The 16,420-nt window shown below is 55.6% G+C and overlaps 1 protein-coding gene across 1 annotated transcript in view; it reads right to left on the reverse strand.

Annotated features, from left to right (window-relative positions):
- The window catches only part of CHD6 (chromodomain helicase DNA binding protein 6), a 54,205-nt gene that overhangs the window by 11,104 nt on the left and 26,681 nt on the right, over positions 1–16,420 (reverse strand). The window contains exons 18-30 of the mRNA XM_031063090.1: positions 16,259–16,414; positions 15,331–15,441; positions 13,822–14,024; positions 13,221–13,420; positions 9,869–10,028; positions 9,198–9,287; positions 8,143–8,246; positions 7,423–7,552; positions 7,124–7,184; positions 6,395–6,452; positions 5,487–5,706; positions 3,525–3,733; positions 463–2,016 (exon numbers count right to left, since the gene is read on the reverse strand). Of these exons, the coding sequence (XP_030918950.1) occupies positions 463–2,016; positions 3,525–3,733; positions 5,487–5,706; positions 6,395–6,452; positions 7,124–7,184; positions 7,423–7,552; positions 8,143–8,246; positions 9,198–9,287; positions 9,869–10,028; positions 13,221–13,420; positions 13,822–14,024; positions 15,331–15,441; positions 16,259–16,414 (3,256 nt within the window). The remainder of the gene's footprint in view (positions 1–462; positions 2,017–3,524; positions 3,734–5,486; positions 5,707–6,394; positions 6,453–7,123; positions 7,185–7,422; positions 7,553–8,142; positions 8,247–9,197; positions 9,288–9,868; positions 10,029–13,220; positions 13,421–13,821; positions 14,025–15,330; positions 15,442–16,258; positions 16,415–16,420) is intronic.

A 16,420-nucleotide genomic window follows, 5' to 3' on the forward strand; every position in this document is an offset into this window, starting at 1 on the left:
GGTCTCCAAGAGAAGCAGCAGACTCGGACCAGGGCAGGCAGCCCAAGCTGCTCAGGAAGGACCATCATTCCTCTGAGCTGAGTTTGGGGGACTTGAATTGCAGTAGCCCCCATGTGTGGCCATTCCCAGGTGGGCGAGAGGGAGGGCATATGCTTTTCCAAAGGGAGCTGCTCAATAGGCAGTGTTCTGTGCCAGAAAGGCATCCTGCATTCCATGGCATGCTCTTAGCAGAAGGGCTGCTGGGGTTCAGGGTGGAGAGTTCTGGTCAGCTCTACTGGCAAACGCAGCCCTCAACACCTTTTGCTCCCAGTTGCAGCAGCTAAAGGGACCTCAGATTCTACAGATGGGAGGCCACTTCACGGGCTGGCCAGCCCCAAGGTTTGGCTCTGCAGGGAGGACAGCAAGGTCCTCCCACCATAGCCAGAGGTGACTGTCAACCTGAGGGAGTTCTCAGGACATTACCTTGGCTCTGGTTGCTGCTGGCTTTCTCCCCATCATCTCTGTTCTCACACTCTTCTTGCTTTATGCCCTGAGGCTCAGGGTGTAGGGTCTCTGTGCAGCCTGTCTGCCCCTCAGCATCTTGGCCCAAGGGCTCCTCCCTGACACAGGGGGCCTCTGCCCCCTGAGGCCTCCCCTGAGGCAGAGGTGTGGGCAGGCTGAAGGGCTGGCTTTGAGCCCGGTGCGGTGAGTGCTGCTGGATGCTCTCCTCATTCAAGCCACAGTGCTCCCTGACCTCTGCCCCGGGCTCCCCCAGACCCAGGGACTCCCTCTTGCCATTTACATCTTCTGGGCAAGTGTCCTCAGGTATGGGGAGACCAGAGCTCTGCTCCTCACCCCCCAGTTCATGAGCCTCAGGGTCAAAATCAGCCCTGGTCCTGGGACCATTCAAGCCTTCCACGGCATCTGCTGCTGCCTCAGAGTTATCATCGTCCTCTTCTTCCTCCTCATCTTCCTCGCTGTGGCTCTGACTTGGCCCCGACTTTGCCTCCAATCCTTTCTCCTGCAGCAGACTGATGAACCTCTGCTCAGGAGGAATCTTTAGTTCATAGTTATGGAGACTGGGACTGTAGAGCCCCACACTTAGGACCCTTTCCACGGTGCCACGGTCGGGCAGCCCTGCCACCGGGCTGGCAAGTGCTCCTTTCTGTTCCAAACCTTTGCTGAGTTTCGCTGGGGCACTCTGTGGAGGATTGCTCTCGGGGGTAGAAGGAGAAGGCTTAGCTTCCTCATTCTGATTGTCCATTTGGTCAGAGCCCACCTGCAAACCCTCCAGGAAGGGAGCCTCTCTCATGGCATCTGCATCGCAGCTGGACGGATCCTCATCCCCCTCCAGCTTGCCCTCAGAGAGTTTGGCGCCGCTGCTTCCGACATCTGTGCAGCTGGGGCTGTCCCTGGCGAGGGAGCTCTGCTCGCTGGGACAGGCCTTCTCATCGTACATCATGCACACCAGCGAGTCCGGCAGCGAGCTCTCGTCGTAGTTACTGGAAATGATGTCCCGGACTTCGGACATGAATGTTTCACAGTTTGTGTCCAGCGGGCTGCCCCCAGCCTGGGACATGGTGCTGTCCACGGTTTCTAGCTTGATGTGACTCTCAGCTTCATTCTCCAGGGCTTCACATGACTGATCCATCTGGCTGTACATGGGGGAACTGTAGAGTTTGGAGTTAGACTGGTAAAGGCAGCACAGGGTTTCTGGGCCTGGGAGCCCTGCTCTTTTATGCTGGGCATAGTTTCTGTATGCGTCTAGAAAAGACAGCTGGGGGTCATTCATGATGTAGTAGTCAGTGCGGTTCAGGCCGTGCTTGGCGGTGCCGATGAGCAGGTCCCGGTCGTGTTTGCCACACTCCCACCACACGGGCAGGTAGAGGCTGGGCTGGCACAGCTTGAGGCGCTCGTGGAGCTGCGGGCACTTGAGCACCTGCTCGCGCACCTTCCGCAGCAGCTCGATGCGGTACAGGGTCCTGGCAGCACGCTCCTCCGTGATGGGCTCCACGTAGATGTCAGGGTCTGGAGGACCTGCAGCAGGGACATCAAAGCCAAGGACACATTATTTGGGCTGGCAGGAGTTCCTCAGAGGCAGGGATGAGCAAGCTGAGTTTTAACCTTGCTCATACTGCGGGTGAGGTGGGGCCAGTGTTTGTAGCCGCTGTTGAGGCCTCTTTTTCCAGTCTCAGTATCTTCCAGTCATATCCCACCAAACGGACACAGGGAGTAAAACCCCCTGACTTCAGCAGCTGGATCAAGAGCAGCACCAGCTGCAGAGGATTTCAGAGTCTTGTCTGAGCTCTGCTCCATCATCACCAGCAGTGCTGGAGCTGCCTGGACCTGCAGGCAGAGTGGCTCCCAGCACTCTGAGCCTCTGGTAGCCCTTCAGCCCATTGTCAGGGAAGGGCAGCTCATGCAGCTCTTCTGATGTGGAACAGCTGCCTAAGGTACAACACACACACACACACACACACACACACACACACACACACACAAGGAACTGTGCCTAAGACCAGACTACATGACAGATCTGAGGCAAAATATTTTCTGCTGTCTGTTGCTGGAAACAAATCACTTTGTGCCTAAATAGCTTCCAAGGAGCTTTTCATCTGTCATGTCCTGTCCAGTGCCAATGTAGGCCCTCTGTAGAGCACTCAAAGAAAACAAATGCCCTGTGTATTGGCCAGGCTTCCCAAGCCTCCTGCAGTGGATCCAGGCTCCATTTACCATGCAGCAGAGCTCTACAGTCAGCACAGGCATAGATGGAAAGGACTCTGTGCAACAGAGCAGAGGGATGCTTGGAGAGCAGCAATATAGCTCACTCAAACAACCACTGTGCCTAAGACCAGACTACATGACAGATCTGAGGCAAAATATTTTCTGCTGTCTGTTGCTGGAAACAAATCACTTTGTGCCTAAATAGCTTCCAAGGAGCTTTTCATCTGTCATGTCCTGTCCAGTGCCAATGTAGGCCCTCTGTAGAGCACTCAAAGAAAACAAATGCCCTGTGTATTGGCCAGGCTTCCCAAGCCTCCTGCAGTGGATCCAGGCTCCATTTACCATGCAGCAGAGCTCTACAGTCAGCACAGGCATAGATGGAAAGGACTCTGTGCAACAGAGCAGAGGGATGCTTGGAGAGCAGCAATATAGCTCACTCAAACAACCCCCAGCTCCAGCATGGAGCTGTGCTTTGTGTGTGCTGCTTCTCAACTTGTCTCTCACCTATAGAGGTTGCTGTCTTGGATAAAACTGGTTGTAATTTACTGTGAGAACTCCAAGAGATTTGTGAGAGCAGGGGCAGGAGTCCACAGAGCTGTTCTACCCTCCCACCGTGTCAGGGAGGCACTACGTGGTGGGGACAAAGCAGCCAGAAATGACTGCTGCAAGCCCATGGCCTGCCTGCCATCTCACTGCTTCCAACTGTCTCTGAAGCTCCTCCGTTGCTCTCCTGCTCCAGGAGAGCAGTGGGATCCCTTCTACATGACCTACCAGTACCCCTCCATAGGCCATGCAATTTCCATCCTCTTTCCACAACTCACCATCCTCTTTCCACAGAGGGAGACCACAGACGTTCTTGCACATGGCCACAAAGCTGTAGAAGTACTTCTCCAGGCTCTCATCTGTCTTCTTCTCCAGTCGAGAGATGGCTCGGAACTGGGCCCAGTCAAAGATTTTTTTTTCTTGGTCATAGATAACCCCAAAGGAGGAGACAGTGCGGTAGAAATCTGCCTGCTCCCTCCTGGTCCACCTGTAGAGCAGGGAGGAGATGGGAACACCACTGAGACACATTCTGGGCCAAGAACAGGCAAAGCACCAGGCAGAGAGGCTCAGAGAGCACTGTCTAGTTACTGACCAACAGTTTTGAGGGAGCTGTCAGGAGGAGCACACTGAGGAGACCACCACAGCACTAGATGCTCTGCCCTCTGGTGCACAGGGAGGAGAAGCAGAGGCCACAGGCCCTCTGGCTCTCAACTAATTGCTGAAAAAACCCTCTCGGTTGCTTCAATAAACCCCTGAGTGCAGCTCTGGGCTGTGCTGCCAACAGGGAGGCACAAACCTATCCCATCTACTCCCTTCCTGCTACATCAAGCTGTTTGACTTCCATAGTAAGGTCAGCTCTCTGTACCAGGAATTACAAAGGAAAGATATGCAGACACCATTCTCATCCAGCCTCTTCCAGAGGGAAACTGAGACTGGGGCTTGCTGCTGTAAGGGTCCCAGTAACAAACACCACCCACCTTACTGACTCCTGTGGACTCCTGAGTGTCAGCCCCTCCCCAGCAGAGGAGAGTAGCAGTGGTGAAGGAGGAGTTCAGTTACAGCACTCTTAGAATACAACTTTCATGCTGGGTTGGACCCTCTAAGCTTCTACCTTGTGGGGACCACTCAAAGGACACAGATGGTGAAGTGTCCTGGGCAAATACTGGCCCAGGCAGAGCCCAGAGGAAAAGCCACAGACAACAGACCTGGGTGCACACAAGAGGGTAAGGGTAGAAAAAGGGGAGCACTGAGGCCTGAAAAAAGCTTCCAGTCAAATCTCAGTCTCTGAATTGCAGCTCTGAGCCAGCACCAGCAAGCAGCTGAGACATGTCAAAGGAAAGCAGACAGGGTGACAACACCCACAGCACTCTCCAACTGCCCAAAATACACCTGGGCCAGCATTGCCACCCCTGTTCCGCAAAACCATTGATGCCCTCACCTCAAAGAGGGGACGGTACAACTAGAAGAAGTCCAGAAAAAGAGGAAAGGGAAGGTGGCTGGAGCAGCTTCTACACAAAGAGGCCAAGAACAGAGCACATGGCAGCACATGCGCCATGTGGTTATGTGGGGTCCTGCTGCAGGGACAGGTTCACTGAAGGCAAAACCATTGAGGGCTGGTGACCACAGAGAGTCCCAGTCCTGGGGTGGCATGGGATACTGGCAGCAACAGCAGCAGCATCACCCTGTGCACACCCTCCCCATGGCTGCAGAGAGCCACTCAGAGTACTGGGACAGGCCCAGCCCCCTTCCACTTACTGGGACATGAATGAAATGGGAGCACAGTGCAACTAGGGTATGTCACCACTGGGCTCCAGTGGCCATGAACAGGAGGCAAAGCCAGTGGTGTGAGAGCCACAAGGGCTGGAAGGGCACTGCTCATGGGCTGTGACAGTGCTCATCTGTCACCCTCATCCACAGCGTGTTCCAGGGATACAACTCTCCTCTGCTGAGGCTGACTTGACCCTGGAAACCTGTCCCCTCATGTCCTTTCAGTGTCACCACCTGCTATCCACAAACTCCAGTTTGCAGTGGAGGCTGCTCCCCGGCTGGGCTGGCTGCTGGAGCAGCAAGGCTCCCATGGCTCAGAGCGTGTTCCCTGCTCAGCAAGGACCCATGTGACTCCATGCCCTACGCAGCTGGCAGCACAGACAGCTCTGGTGGCATTTACCTGGGTCACTTCTGGGGGTCAAGGAATTCAAGTGGGCTAAATCAGCTTTGTAAAGGCTCCTCTGCTGCATTACCTTTTCTGCATTTCTTTGTTCACTGAGTCCATCTCAGAGGCTCTCCGGAACATCTCATCCTGCAGCCAGTAGCCATGGTTACCGGGCACCAGCATCTCAGCACGGGGAGGCAGCTCCTTGCGGTTGCAGCGCTGGTAGACGGTGACGAGTCGCCGCAGTCTGGCCGTGAGAGCAGAGGAGACAGGCCAGCAGGATCTGTCTGAGTCGGAGCCATCCTGGGCTTCAAACATCAGCAAGGACATTAGTATTTAGCACACATGCAAAGCCACAGGTTCCCACATCCTCTGGCAAGCTCCAAGAGCTTCCTCCCACCTTCTGCCTTCCATGGGGAGCATGAGCGATCACAGTCATGTAGAGGGGGCCATGTGACCTCCCGGGCCTGCTGGCTCACAGCCTCACCATGTCTTAGCTTCCTTCAGAGAGTCCAGAGGCTGAGATCAGGGTAGGAATGATGGCTCCAGGCCAGGCCATGCATGGGAGAAGACTGCAGCTCCCTGCTCAGCAATGGGGCCAGTCAGCCCACGGCATGTACCAACAATGCCCACTGCAGAGACCTCACGCACTCATCTCATGCAGGCAACTGCATGGAGAAGAGCAGACTAATGGCTTCCAGTCACCCTGGAAGCCTGGGTGAAGCTACCTGAAGCTACCCTGGGTAGCTTTGGCTGGAATCACTCAGAACCCTGTCTGCCCTGCCACAGGGCCTATCCATGGGTCCCCTGTGAGTCTGTGCATGAGGGCCCCTGCCCAGGTTGAGCTGCCTCATCCACTAACACAGAGCAGAATGTCCCTCCAGCCCAGCAATGTGTTTCTTCTACCAAGCAGTGCCTGGGATAGCACTCAGGCTTGGCTGTGCCACCCCAAACCCAGGGAAGCCATGGACCACACTGCAGGAGACATGGCCTCACCTGCCGCTGGCTCGTCCCGCTTCTCACTGGCTTCACCCACCCCAGCAGCCACGATGTCCTGCAAAAGGAAACAATCAGAGAGGGCTCAACTCCACACAGAACGCCCAGCACCCACAGCCTACCCATCCTTAGCAGGGTGCAGGGTGGTGGGATGGGCAGGGTAGTGTGTCCAGTGCCCTTGGGCTGCAGATGCTGTCTGTGCTCAGTACACAGGAGCAGAGATGACAGCTCAGAGAGGCTATTTTGGGCCTGGAGGGAAAGATCACCATAGTGACAGAGGCTGTAGTGCCACTGCTCAGGACAGTTGCAGTGTGACTGCCTCCACTGTTCAAACGACCCTTGCACTCTCCTGTGCTGCCTCATCCCCTGATCTTCCTCTCCCCCAAGGCCATTTCTTTTGGGACATCCCTGACTCCTCTGCCAGGGCCTCATGTGGCTCCTGAAGCCAACCAAGACTGAGAACCAGCATTCCTGGGCATCCCCGGCCCTCAATACCCTTCAGTTCCCCACGAAGAAGATGCTGCCCACGTCCACAGGCAACACAGAGAAGCACAGCAGATGCTGTGTTCCAGGGAGCAGAAGCAATGCACACAAGACAGGACACAGACAAGGCAGACCAGCCATGCTAGCTCACTGCTGCCACGCAGCAAAGCTGATGGAGCCAAGCCTGCACCGCAGGGCAGGCTGGGCAGCATCAGATGTGCATTTGACACTATGAATCCCACTCACCTCCTGTTTTGACAGCCCCTCCAGCTTTTCTCCACTGCTCTCTTCTTTTTCCACACTGCCCCTAGGTGAGAGAGTTAACAGTCCCTGGTAGTGGCAGCACAGCCTCTGTGGCTGTATCAGTTCTCAGCACCAAGAAGCAAAGAATTGGTGCTCACACCACCTCTCCCCCTCATACTGGGAACCAGCTCCCTTCTGCCCCCCCCTCTGCGCTCAGAAGCACAGCCTGCTCCCTCCCTCCACTGCACTGCCCCAGGAGAGAGCCAGGTTGCTGTGGGATCTCAGCTCCATCCCCTGCCCACCTTTCGGCAGCATCCTGTGCCCCATCGCTGACGCCCTGCTCGGCAGAGAGCAGCTTCTCATCGGGCATGCCCACCTTCTCCAGGAAACACAGCGCTGGGTCCGCCCGCATGGCGTTGTACCGCTCGTAACCTGCCACAGCCGGGACAGACAGACAGCACAGAGCAAGGCCTGAGCCTGGTTCACAAAAACCTCCTACTCCTGGGACACAGCTCCCCACCCGGCTCTCAGTCTCTCTGTGCTACTATGAGAGCGCACCCCCAGAAACTCACAACACCTTCCCAAAAGTGGCTAATGGCTCTGCAGCCCCTGTGCAGCAGGCAAAGAAAAGGTCAGCCATCCCATCCCAGCCAGCAGCAGCACAGCCACCACATAGGGTTCAGTTGGGGCAAACAGCCCCATGTCTCCTGGAAACTGCACCAGGACTCCATGATGAGGCCAAGAAAAGATCTGTGCCTTTCTCCTTGCCCTCACACCGCAACTGCACACTGCTCCTGGCAAACCAGAGTCTACCATGAGATCTGGCATGGCCACCCTGGGCACTGTGGGGTGCCTGTTCCCCACCCAAACATGCTGCCGGCACCTGGGGAGGGGCTGTCCTGGCCCTGTGTGGCTGTGGAGCGTGGCCACGGCTCTGTCCCTTGCACTGACACAACATTGCCTCCAGCAGCAGAGGTGCTCATTCCCCCACACACCAGCACCCACCAGAGCTGGGTACACACCATGCTTGAAGACGCCGATGAGCAGGGATTTATCAGCTTCGGCCTTCCACCAGTCCACTGGGATCTCCACGTAGTCAATGTCTGGCAGCAGTACATCCAGCTCCCTGTGGCAGACATGGTATGAACACCCCTCTCCCAGCCTCAGCAGACACTGAGGGGCTCTGGGCACTCCTCAGAAGGGACAGGGGGAGGCAGGAGCCACAGCTTGCTGGCTTGGGCACAGCTAATGAACACTGGCCTGGGGCCCCACCATGACACGGGCACACACCTCCCTGGGGTCAAAGAACTGGAGCCTTGGCTCCACCACAACCTGCTGCCCTCCTGCTCCTCCTTCTCCAGAGCAGTGGGTGCCCCCAGCCTCTCTCCACCCTCTCCATCCAAGTGGTCTCCAGAGGACTGAAGATCCCGTCTGACCCGAACAGTATCTCTAGAAGTAAAACACTTCACACCTACCAACCTCAAAAGAACAGTGTCTCCCCACTTACATTGGTGCTGATGGAATTGTGCTGGGGAAGGCAGCAGCCCCTACTTGGGGAAATTAAGCTGTTAAGTTCAGCATATCACACTTCTCTGAGAAGCACTGAGAGCTGAGACTTTGCAGAAAGGTCAACAGCTGGCAGGCTGCAGGGTCAGTGCCATTATAGAGCCTGTGGGTCCCACTGTTCCCAGGGCTGGGAAGGAGTGCAGGCCATGGCGATGGGGCGTGCTCTGCTCTGAGGCCTCGCCCTGAGACTGGGAGCAGTCTCTGTGGACTCCCACTTTGGATAAGGGCCCATTTGTCAAGCAGCACACAGAAGCATTTTCCTGCAGGGTGTCCCTCTAAGTCCCCACTGCACCCAGGCTGGTGCTACAGTCTCAGAGTTGCCTCAGCAGGGCTGCAATGGCTGCAGTCTCTGCACAGTCAGGGTGGTTGCCTGAGGGTGAAGTTTTGCCTGAGGAAGTCCTGGGGTCTGATTCATCTGCAGCTGCAGAGAGCCCCGATGTGGCTGGGTCAGACACTTATGGCAGCTCTCAAGCCCAAGAAGCCTTGCAGGGGTTCACCATTAGGTCCCTACCTGGCAGGGGTCCCCTCAAAGGCTTTATCCGCAGCCTCCCCCAGCACTTCAGCCTTCAGGTAGTAGAGCATTCGCACCCGCAGCAGAACCCTGTCCCGGGGGGCAGAGAGGTCAGCACAGCCAGCAAAACCTGCTCCACACCATGTTCTCCCACATGGAAGGACCCACTTCCACAAAGCTGGGTGGGCAGTGACCAGGCAGTGTCATGCCACACTGCCCAGCCCTGTGACCCGTTGGCCGGAGGGTCGCTGCTCAGGACGTGGCTTCCATGAGCTGGAGGGGAATGAGGGTGGTCCAGCAGTGGGAGTATGGTGATCCTTTGTGGGCTGTGAGCCCTTCACAGCTCCCTCCCACCCTCCCAACACTAAAGGCCCTCAAGCCCACTGTCTCCATGAGCCAATGTGGGCTCCCACAAGGGGGAATGGTTTTAAATTAAAAGAGGAGAGATTTAGATTAGATGTTAGGAAGAAATTCACTCTGAGGGTGATGAGGCCCTGGCACAGGTTGCCAGAGAAGCCATGGCTGCCTCATCCCTGTTCAAGGACAAGTTGGACAGTGCTTGGAGCAACCTCGGATAAGGTAAGGTATCCCTGTCCTTGGGCAGGGTAATGTAGTAAGATGCTCCTTAAGGCTCCTTCCACCCCAAACCACTCCATGATTCTATGACTCACTTGTTGCAGTGCTGTTTGAGGTGCTTCTTGTAGCTGTCATCGTGGAGCACCACCTCGGGGTTGCAGGTGGCGAGCCAGTCTGCGTTCTTTATCTCAGGAAGCAGCATCTGGTTCTTTGTCTTCTTCCCCTTCCTGCCTCTGGGCACCGGTGCTGACAGGCCTGTAGGAGCGAGTGGCAGCCGGTGAGCACCGCGGGCACGGCCGGGCACTGCTGCCTGGCACCTCTGGCGCTGCAGGCCGGGTGGGGCAGCAGAGCTGGGAGCTGGAGGAGCCCAGGCAGAGCTCCCAGCTGCAGCCTGGAGAGCCAAGGAGAGCAAGTGCATGGGGCAAATGCAGAGTATGGGAGAGTCCATCTCTGTGAAAAACATCACACAGAAAGGAATGAAGCAGGGAAGGGACCTTGGTCCTGGCCATAGCCCTTGGAGACTTAGACACTACAGGCACCTCTAAAGGTCACTCTATGAGGACAGTTATTTGGGACAAGAGTTCAAACAAGAAGCTCCCAAACGATCAAAGAGCAGCAGACCTGCTGATCTGATCTGTAAGGGCTGTTTCTTGTACCATGCATCTGGAGCAGGGCTGGGGGGAACTGCATGGCTGCAAGGGTGCTAAGGTACCAACTGGAAATGGAACGCAGTCCCATTTGCCTGACAAAGATAAAATGAGATCCAGTGGCTGGAGACGAAAATTACAGTTCAACCTTGAAATAAGGTGTGAGTTCACAGCAACTCCTGGTGGGGTCACTGTTGTTTGGAGTCTCCAGAGAGGGATAAACTGCCTCCCTGGGCAGCTGCTCTTGAGCTAGGAGTCGCAAACATGAAGGGGAAAGGATGGCTGGGCAGTCCCATCCCATCTGTCTGGTCTTGTAACACCAGTGAAGAAGAGAAAGCGTCACTATGTCATCAACTCCTACATAAAGTCTGCAGCTCCATGACAGGACAAGGGCTGTGGCCCAGCTGCCTGCTGGAGGCCTGCACAGGCACCAGGCCTCCTGTCCCCAGCACCAAACTGGCCTGATGAACTCTGGGCAAATGCTGCTTCCTCAGCAGCTTGGCCTGTTCCAGGATGAAAGGCAGGATGGTGCTAGATCAGAGCAGAGCTCTGAGTTGGACTGTCTGGGTGCTGTCCCCACCCCTTGTGATCACATGGATGTGGGATTGAGAAGAGCTCCAGGATGCCCCAGCAAGGGTTTAAGGCCGTTGTTCCTTTCTGCCCGTCAGGGATGGGGCATGACTTGCCCAGTCAGCTCTCTGCAGACACGAGTGGAACCTCAGGCTACCTGGGGAACCACAGCAGTTACTGCTGAAGGCCTTCCTGACAGAGGAAGGAGCACTGCTCTGCCCTCAGTGTTCTGCTGCTTCTGCTCTTCTCCAGCTCCTGACATCAGGCTGAGGTGTCGCTGCTCCTCGGGCCCAGACAACACGGAGGTTAAACAGGTGGGAAGAGCCATTCTAAAGAGTTGATGGAGAAGCTCCTGGTGGCTTTGCTGGTCAATAGTCAATGCTCTTGCACTAAAGCAATCCTGACCATCTGCTGAAACCGTGGCTTGTTCGTTACTTGGCATTATCTAAATCAAGTCCACTCATAGCAGTTTATTTGCTTCTGACTCTTGCTCTGTTCCCCACAGGACTCTCAAGCCCACTCCCAGCTGCTCTCAGGGCAGGGCTGTGTGGCAAGAGCAGGAAGCAGCACTGCCAAAGTGACTCCCATTGCAGGAGGTGACTGGAATAACTTAGAGCAGACACCAAAAGCCACATCCTTGGAGGTCACACTGCAAAAGCCAGTTGGACACTTCCAAGCAGAAGGAAATGATGATGTTGGGTTTTAAGCACCAACTATGATGCACTTGGCTCTCAGCAGCATCACCACTCCAAAAAAGCCTTCCCTGTGCTCCACCATCTGGGAATAGAAGTCCCAGGTTTCAGCCAAGCTCCATGATGTCAAAAGCAGTCTGGAGAGTTCCAGCCCCCTCACTACTCACCTTGTGCCACAGATCACAAGTACAGAACAAGAAGCACATGGCTGCTGGGCTCTGATTCTCTGAGGGACACTGTGGCCTTCCCACTCACCTGTCCTGAGAGCCACAGGATGCAGGCATTGTGCTGCAAGGTCAGCCAGAGCCCTCTGGCACAGCAGGCAGTGACCACATGTCCCAGGCCACAAGCCCAGATACAGGGAGCCAGGAGCCACTCTGTGCTCACAGATGAAGACAAAGGCCCCGTGGCTATCTCATTCACAGGGTGGGCTCTATGGCTGCCCCAGTCCCAGAGAAGCCTACAGAGAGCAGCCACTGTGCTGCAGGTGGGGAGGCCAATCTGCAGTCTCCATCACTGAGGCAGAGCTAGAGCCAGAGAGAGAGCAGGGCTGGGAAGTCTCTGGGTGACCTGTCTGAAGCTGAGGATACACTGGGAACTTCTACACAACAGAATACAGACACCTCCAGCCAACAGATGCAATTACAGATCTGACATGTGACACGTGAACGTCTCTCTCTGAATAGAGAGAGCAGAGCCAGGCCTAGGACAAGGGTCCTGCTACACAGAGTGAGAGAAGACAACATTACCTGGGGAGCACTTATGCACTGCATAAGTCTCAGGACAAACCAACAATGCACCTCCACCCATCAGGGCAGGCACTGCAGACCAGTAGGTCAGGGACAAACACCATGACAAGGGGAAACAAAAGAGGGGAAAAAAAGGGAAATCACAAAATCACAGAACATTCGGAGTTGAAAGGGACCTGTAAGGATTATTGAGTCCAGCTTTAAGTGAATGGCCTGTATGGGGATCAACCCCCCAGCCTTGCTCTGAGATGGATGTTCAGCTGCACTCCCAGCTTTCCCTGGTGCAGCTGCCCATGCTGCCCAGAGGCAGAGGCAGGGTCCTGCACCACGTCCATGCTGTGCCCTCTGAGGCCCTGAGGAGCAGCCTGAGGCATGCTCATGCCCTGAATGGAATCAGCACCTCATCCCTATCACACCCAACATGTTCATACAGTCACTGGCGCTCATGAGCTCACTGCCCAGCATCTCCCTGTGCAGGGGAACCACAACAGTATTCACAGGCCAGAGAAGACTTAGTAGCACCTCTGCTCCCATCACAGGGCTCTCTCTGCACTGAAAGACAGAAAACAGCCTCCCTCATTCAGCCAGCCCCTGCTGCTGGCTCTGAGGGTCAGTGTGGAGGTCAGCTCCATGGAAGCCTCTTTCTCTGTGCAGAGAGAATTGCGGTGCTGAGGCACAAACACTTGCAGACTGTTTCCATCAGCTCTGCTTTGAATTCTGCGGCCTCAGTCTCACAGACTGGCATGGGGCAACAGGTACAGATGCAATGGCAGAGAGAACACGCAATACCTGAGTGATTCTGCAGAGCCTGATTCTGGCCATCCTTCGTTGGCGTGATGAGATCCCAGATAAAACTCTTAATCTTCTCGTCCCCCTTGTAGTGTTTGACGCAATACACCAGCAAGGCCCGACAAATCATCTCCATGTCCTTCTCATTCAGGTGCCACTTGAACCGCCCATGGGTCAGGATATCTTTCCAGCGTCCCCAGCTGAAACAGCAGGAACACAGAGTGAACACTCCTGCGCAATTTGAGACCTTGCTGGCACCTCTCTCAAGGAGCTCCTGTGGGGGCACAGCCCTGCCAGATCCCCTAGATGGGGATGTTTTGCCCACACATTACAGGAGCAGAGAGGGAGAGAGGTTTGCAGGACTGAACAGGGAAGAGGGAGGAGCAGACTCTGGAAGTGCCAACTGCCAGCTTTGTCCTGCTAACTCTTCTTCCATCCCAAACATTCACTCAGAGCCCAGGTCCCACCAGCGGGGTCACTGCTGGAAGGAGGCAACACAGCAAGCAGGACAGGCAGGAAGTGGCTGGTGCAGCCAGCGGGTGCACATGGGCACTGGGGCAGCTGGAGGCTGTGCCTGTGCTCTCACAGGGGTGAGACTCACCCAAATATGAGCAGGTTCTTCTCCACACGGAAGCACTCAGCCCGCAGGTACCGCCGCGTCTTCTCGTTGAAGCGCCGTGAGCGCGTGGGTCGCTCATCCGAGTCACTGTCCAGCTCAGAGAACTCCATCAGCTCGTCCTCCTCGAAGGAGTTGTAGTGCTTGGTTTGCTTCCGCACCCGGGGTCTGTCAATGACCAGGCTCTCCTGTGATGGACAGAGCAGAGAGCACTCTTAGGTACAGGCAGAAACACCTTTATGTGCTCTTCTGGCTTCTGTCACCTGGGCTCTGCTCAGCCTCTGGCTCTTGGCTTGCCAGTCCTGCGGCTGACCATCACCTTCCCACTAGGATACCTGCTTCAAGTTACCTGTGCGCAGTTCTGCCTGCATAAGTGACAACTCCTGACCAGCACAAAATTCAGCCTGACTGATGACAGACTGAAAATCAGCCCCCCTCTGTGTCCAAACGTCTGACTGCCAGCAGCTGACTCAGCTCTGAGTCACTCCTGGCCCTCTCTGCAGTGCCTGTGTCAAGCACTGTGCTGAAGGCAGCAGTGTAATCTCTGTGTCATGGGGACAGGTGGGCTGGAACAGGAAAAGCAGCTTCCAAGAAGGAGCAGTAGGGAGCAATATGAAATTAAATAGCATGTACCTGCCCCCATCTCCTTACCCCACCCTGCTGAATGAATTAATGTAATGTAAATCTGCCTGGATTTCAGGCACATAGGACAGACACACACAAACACACACACACACACACTCTCACACACACACACGCTCTCCCATTGCTCCAGCTTGAGCAGTGAGCTCTACAGAGTTGCAGAACCTCCCTCCTGCTGCTGTCTAAAACCATCTCTTACAGCACTGCTGCCTTAGTTGGAATTATGGCAGCCTCAGGGCTGCACTGGAGCCAGTGGCAGCACCCTGTGCCTGGAGGAGCTGGGAAGAGAGACCTGAGCTGCAGCCGAGCCATCACCTCAGCAGGGCCAGCAGAGCACTAGGACCCCATCTGTCCCCTCCTACCTCCTGACAGGCAGAGGCACCAGTCTGCCCTCAGGAGAGAGAGCAGAAGGGCAGCTCCAATCTCTATTCTCTGTGACCAGGGACAGGACCCACGGGAATGACTGAAGCTGCATCAGGAAAAGGTTCTTCCCCCAGAGGGTGGTTGGGCATTGAACAGACTCCCCAGGGAATGGGTATGGCCTCAAGGCTGCCAGAGCTCAAGGAGCATTTGGGCAATGCTCTCAAGCAGAGGGTGAGATTGTTGGGAGTAGCTAGGAGTACAGACTGAGTACCCTGAAAGATCAGGGAGACACAGACCAACATGTGGCTAAATAAATCAGGGCTTTAGCCAGCCTTTGTGGGTCAGTCTTCCCTTGCAGTAATTCTTGATGCCCAACACAAACCTCTTCAAGAGCCTAGAGGAAGCATGCAGCTCCCTGGACACTTGGGACACCAGGCCACATGGTGTCAGATCAGTTGTAGGGCACATGGGCCACAAACTGCATCCTACCTTCTCGTTCTTGGCATCTGTATCGAGCTCTGCTATCTTGGCCCACTTCTGCCAGAAGTTGGGGTCATCTAAGGAAATGTCAGTTCTGTTTCCTGATGCTACAAAGCTGGCCTAGGAGAGAAAGAAGAGGAGTGAACCGGGTGCAACCCACCATCCAGGTGTGCTTTCTCCCATACAAAGATACCCCAATGCCAGTCTGAGTGCACAGTCTTGCTGCTATGGGATGTTACACCCTAAGCTGCTACGTGCCAGAGGGTTCTTTGTTTGCCTGAGGGAGCTGAACTCCTCTGTTTTGCAGTCATGCTTGACCCACTGTAAATGGAGGCTGGGTTGTGCGAGAGGAGGAGGGCCCTTAGTGGCCCCAGCAGGCACTAGCCAGAACATAGCACAGAGCTCTGTCTGGGGGTTTTCCAGGCCCCACAGCACACAGCTTCCATGGCACAACAGCACCTGGCTTTGGGCATCATGCAGCCCAGCAGCTGGGTTCTGCCACCATCCAGCCCTCATGGCTGAACCCTCCTAGGCAGCCTTCTATCACCTGCCAGGCTGGTGGCCCCTCCTCAATGCTCTGCTGACCACCAGAAAGACAGGAGACCACACCAGCCCCAGCACAGCCAAGGTCTCACTGGCACACTGAGACAGCAGGGCTTGGCCTCCACGTGGACATGTCTCCATACACAAGCAGGAGGCTGGACAGGTCTCCACACACAGGTAGGAGGTTGGACAGGTCTCCACACACAGGTAGGAGGTTGGACAGGTCTCCACACACACAGGTAGGAGGTTGGACAGGTCTCCACACACACAGGTAGGAGGTTGGACAGGTCTCCACACACAGATAGGAGGCTGGCTGACTACTACTGCTCTGCATGTTCCCCTTCCTCCACCCCCGAGGGAAATCCCCCTTCCCTCCCACTGGAGCACAGCATACCTTTGCAAATGTGGAGCCCTTTCCCTCAGACTGGATCGTGATGGTCTGTGTCCTGCGCTGGAGGATCTGATCAATGTCTTCCTCACAGAACTTCGACCCCTCATCCTCCTCATCCATGAGTGCACCATAGGCACCTTTCCGCAGCAGGTCCTCCACCTCCAT

Source organism: Geospiza fortis, unplaced genomic scaffold (genome assembly GCF_000277835.1).
Source record: "Geospiza fortis unplaced genomic scaffold, GeoFor_1.0 scaffold657, whole genome shotgun sequence".
Classification (NCBI taxonomy): domain Eukaryota; kingdom Metazoa; phylum Chordata; class Aves; order Passeriformes; family Thraupidae; genus Geospiza; species Geospiza fortis.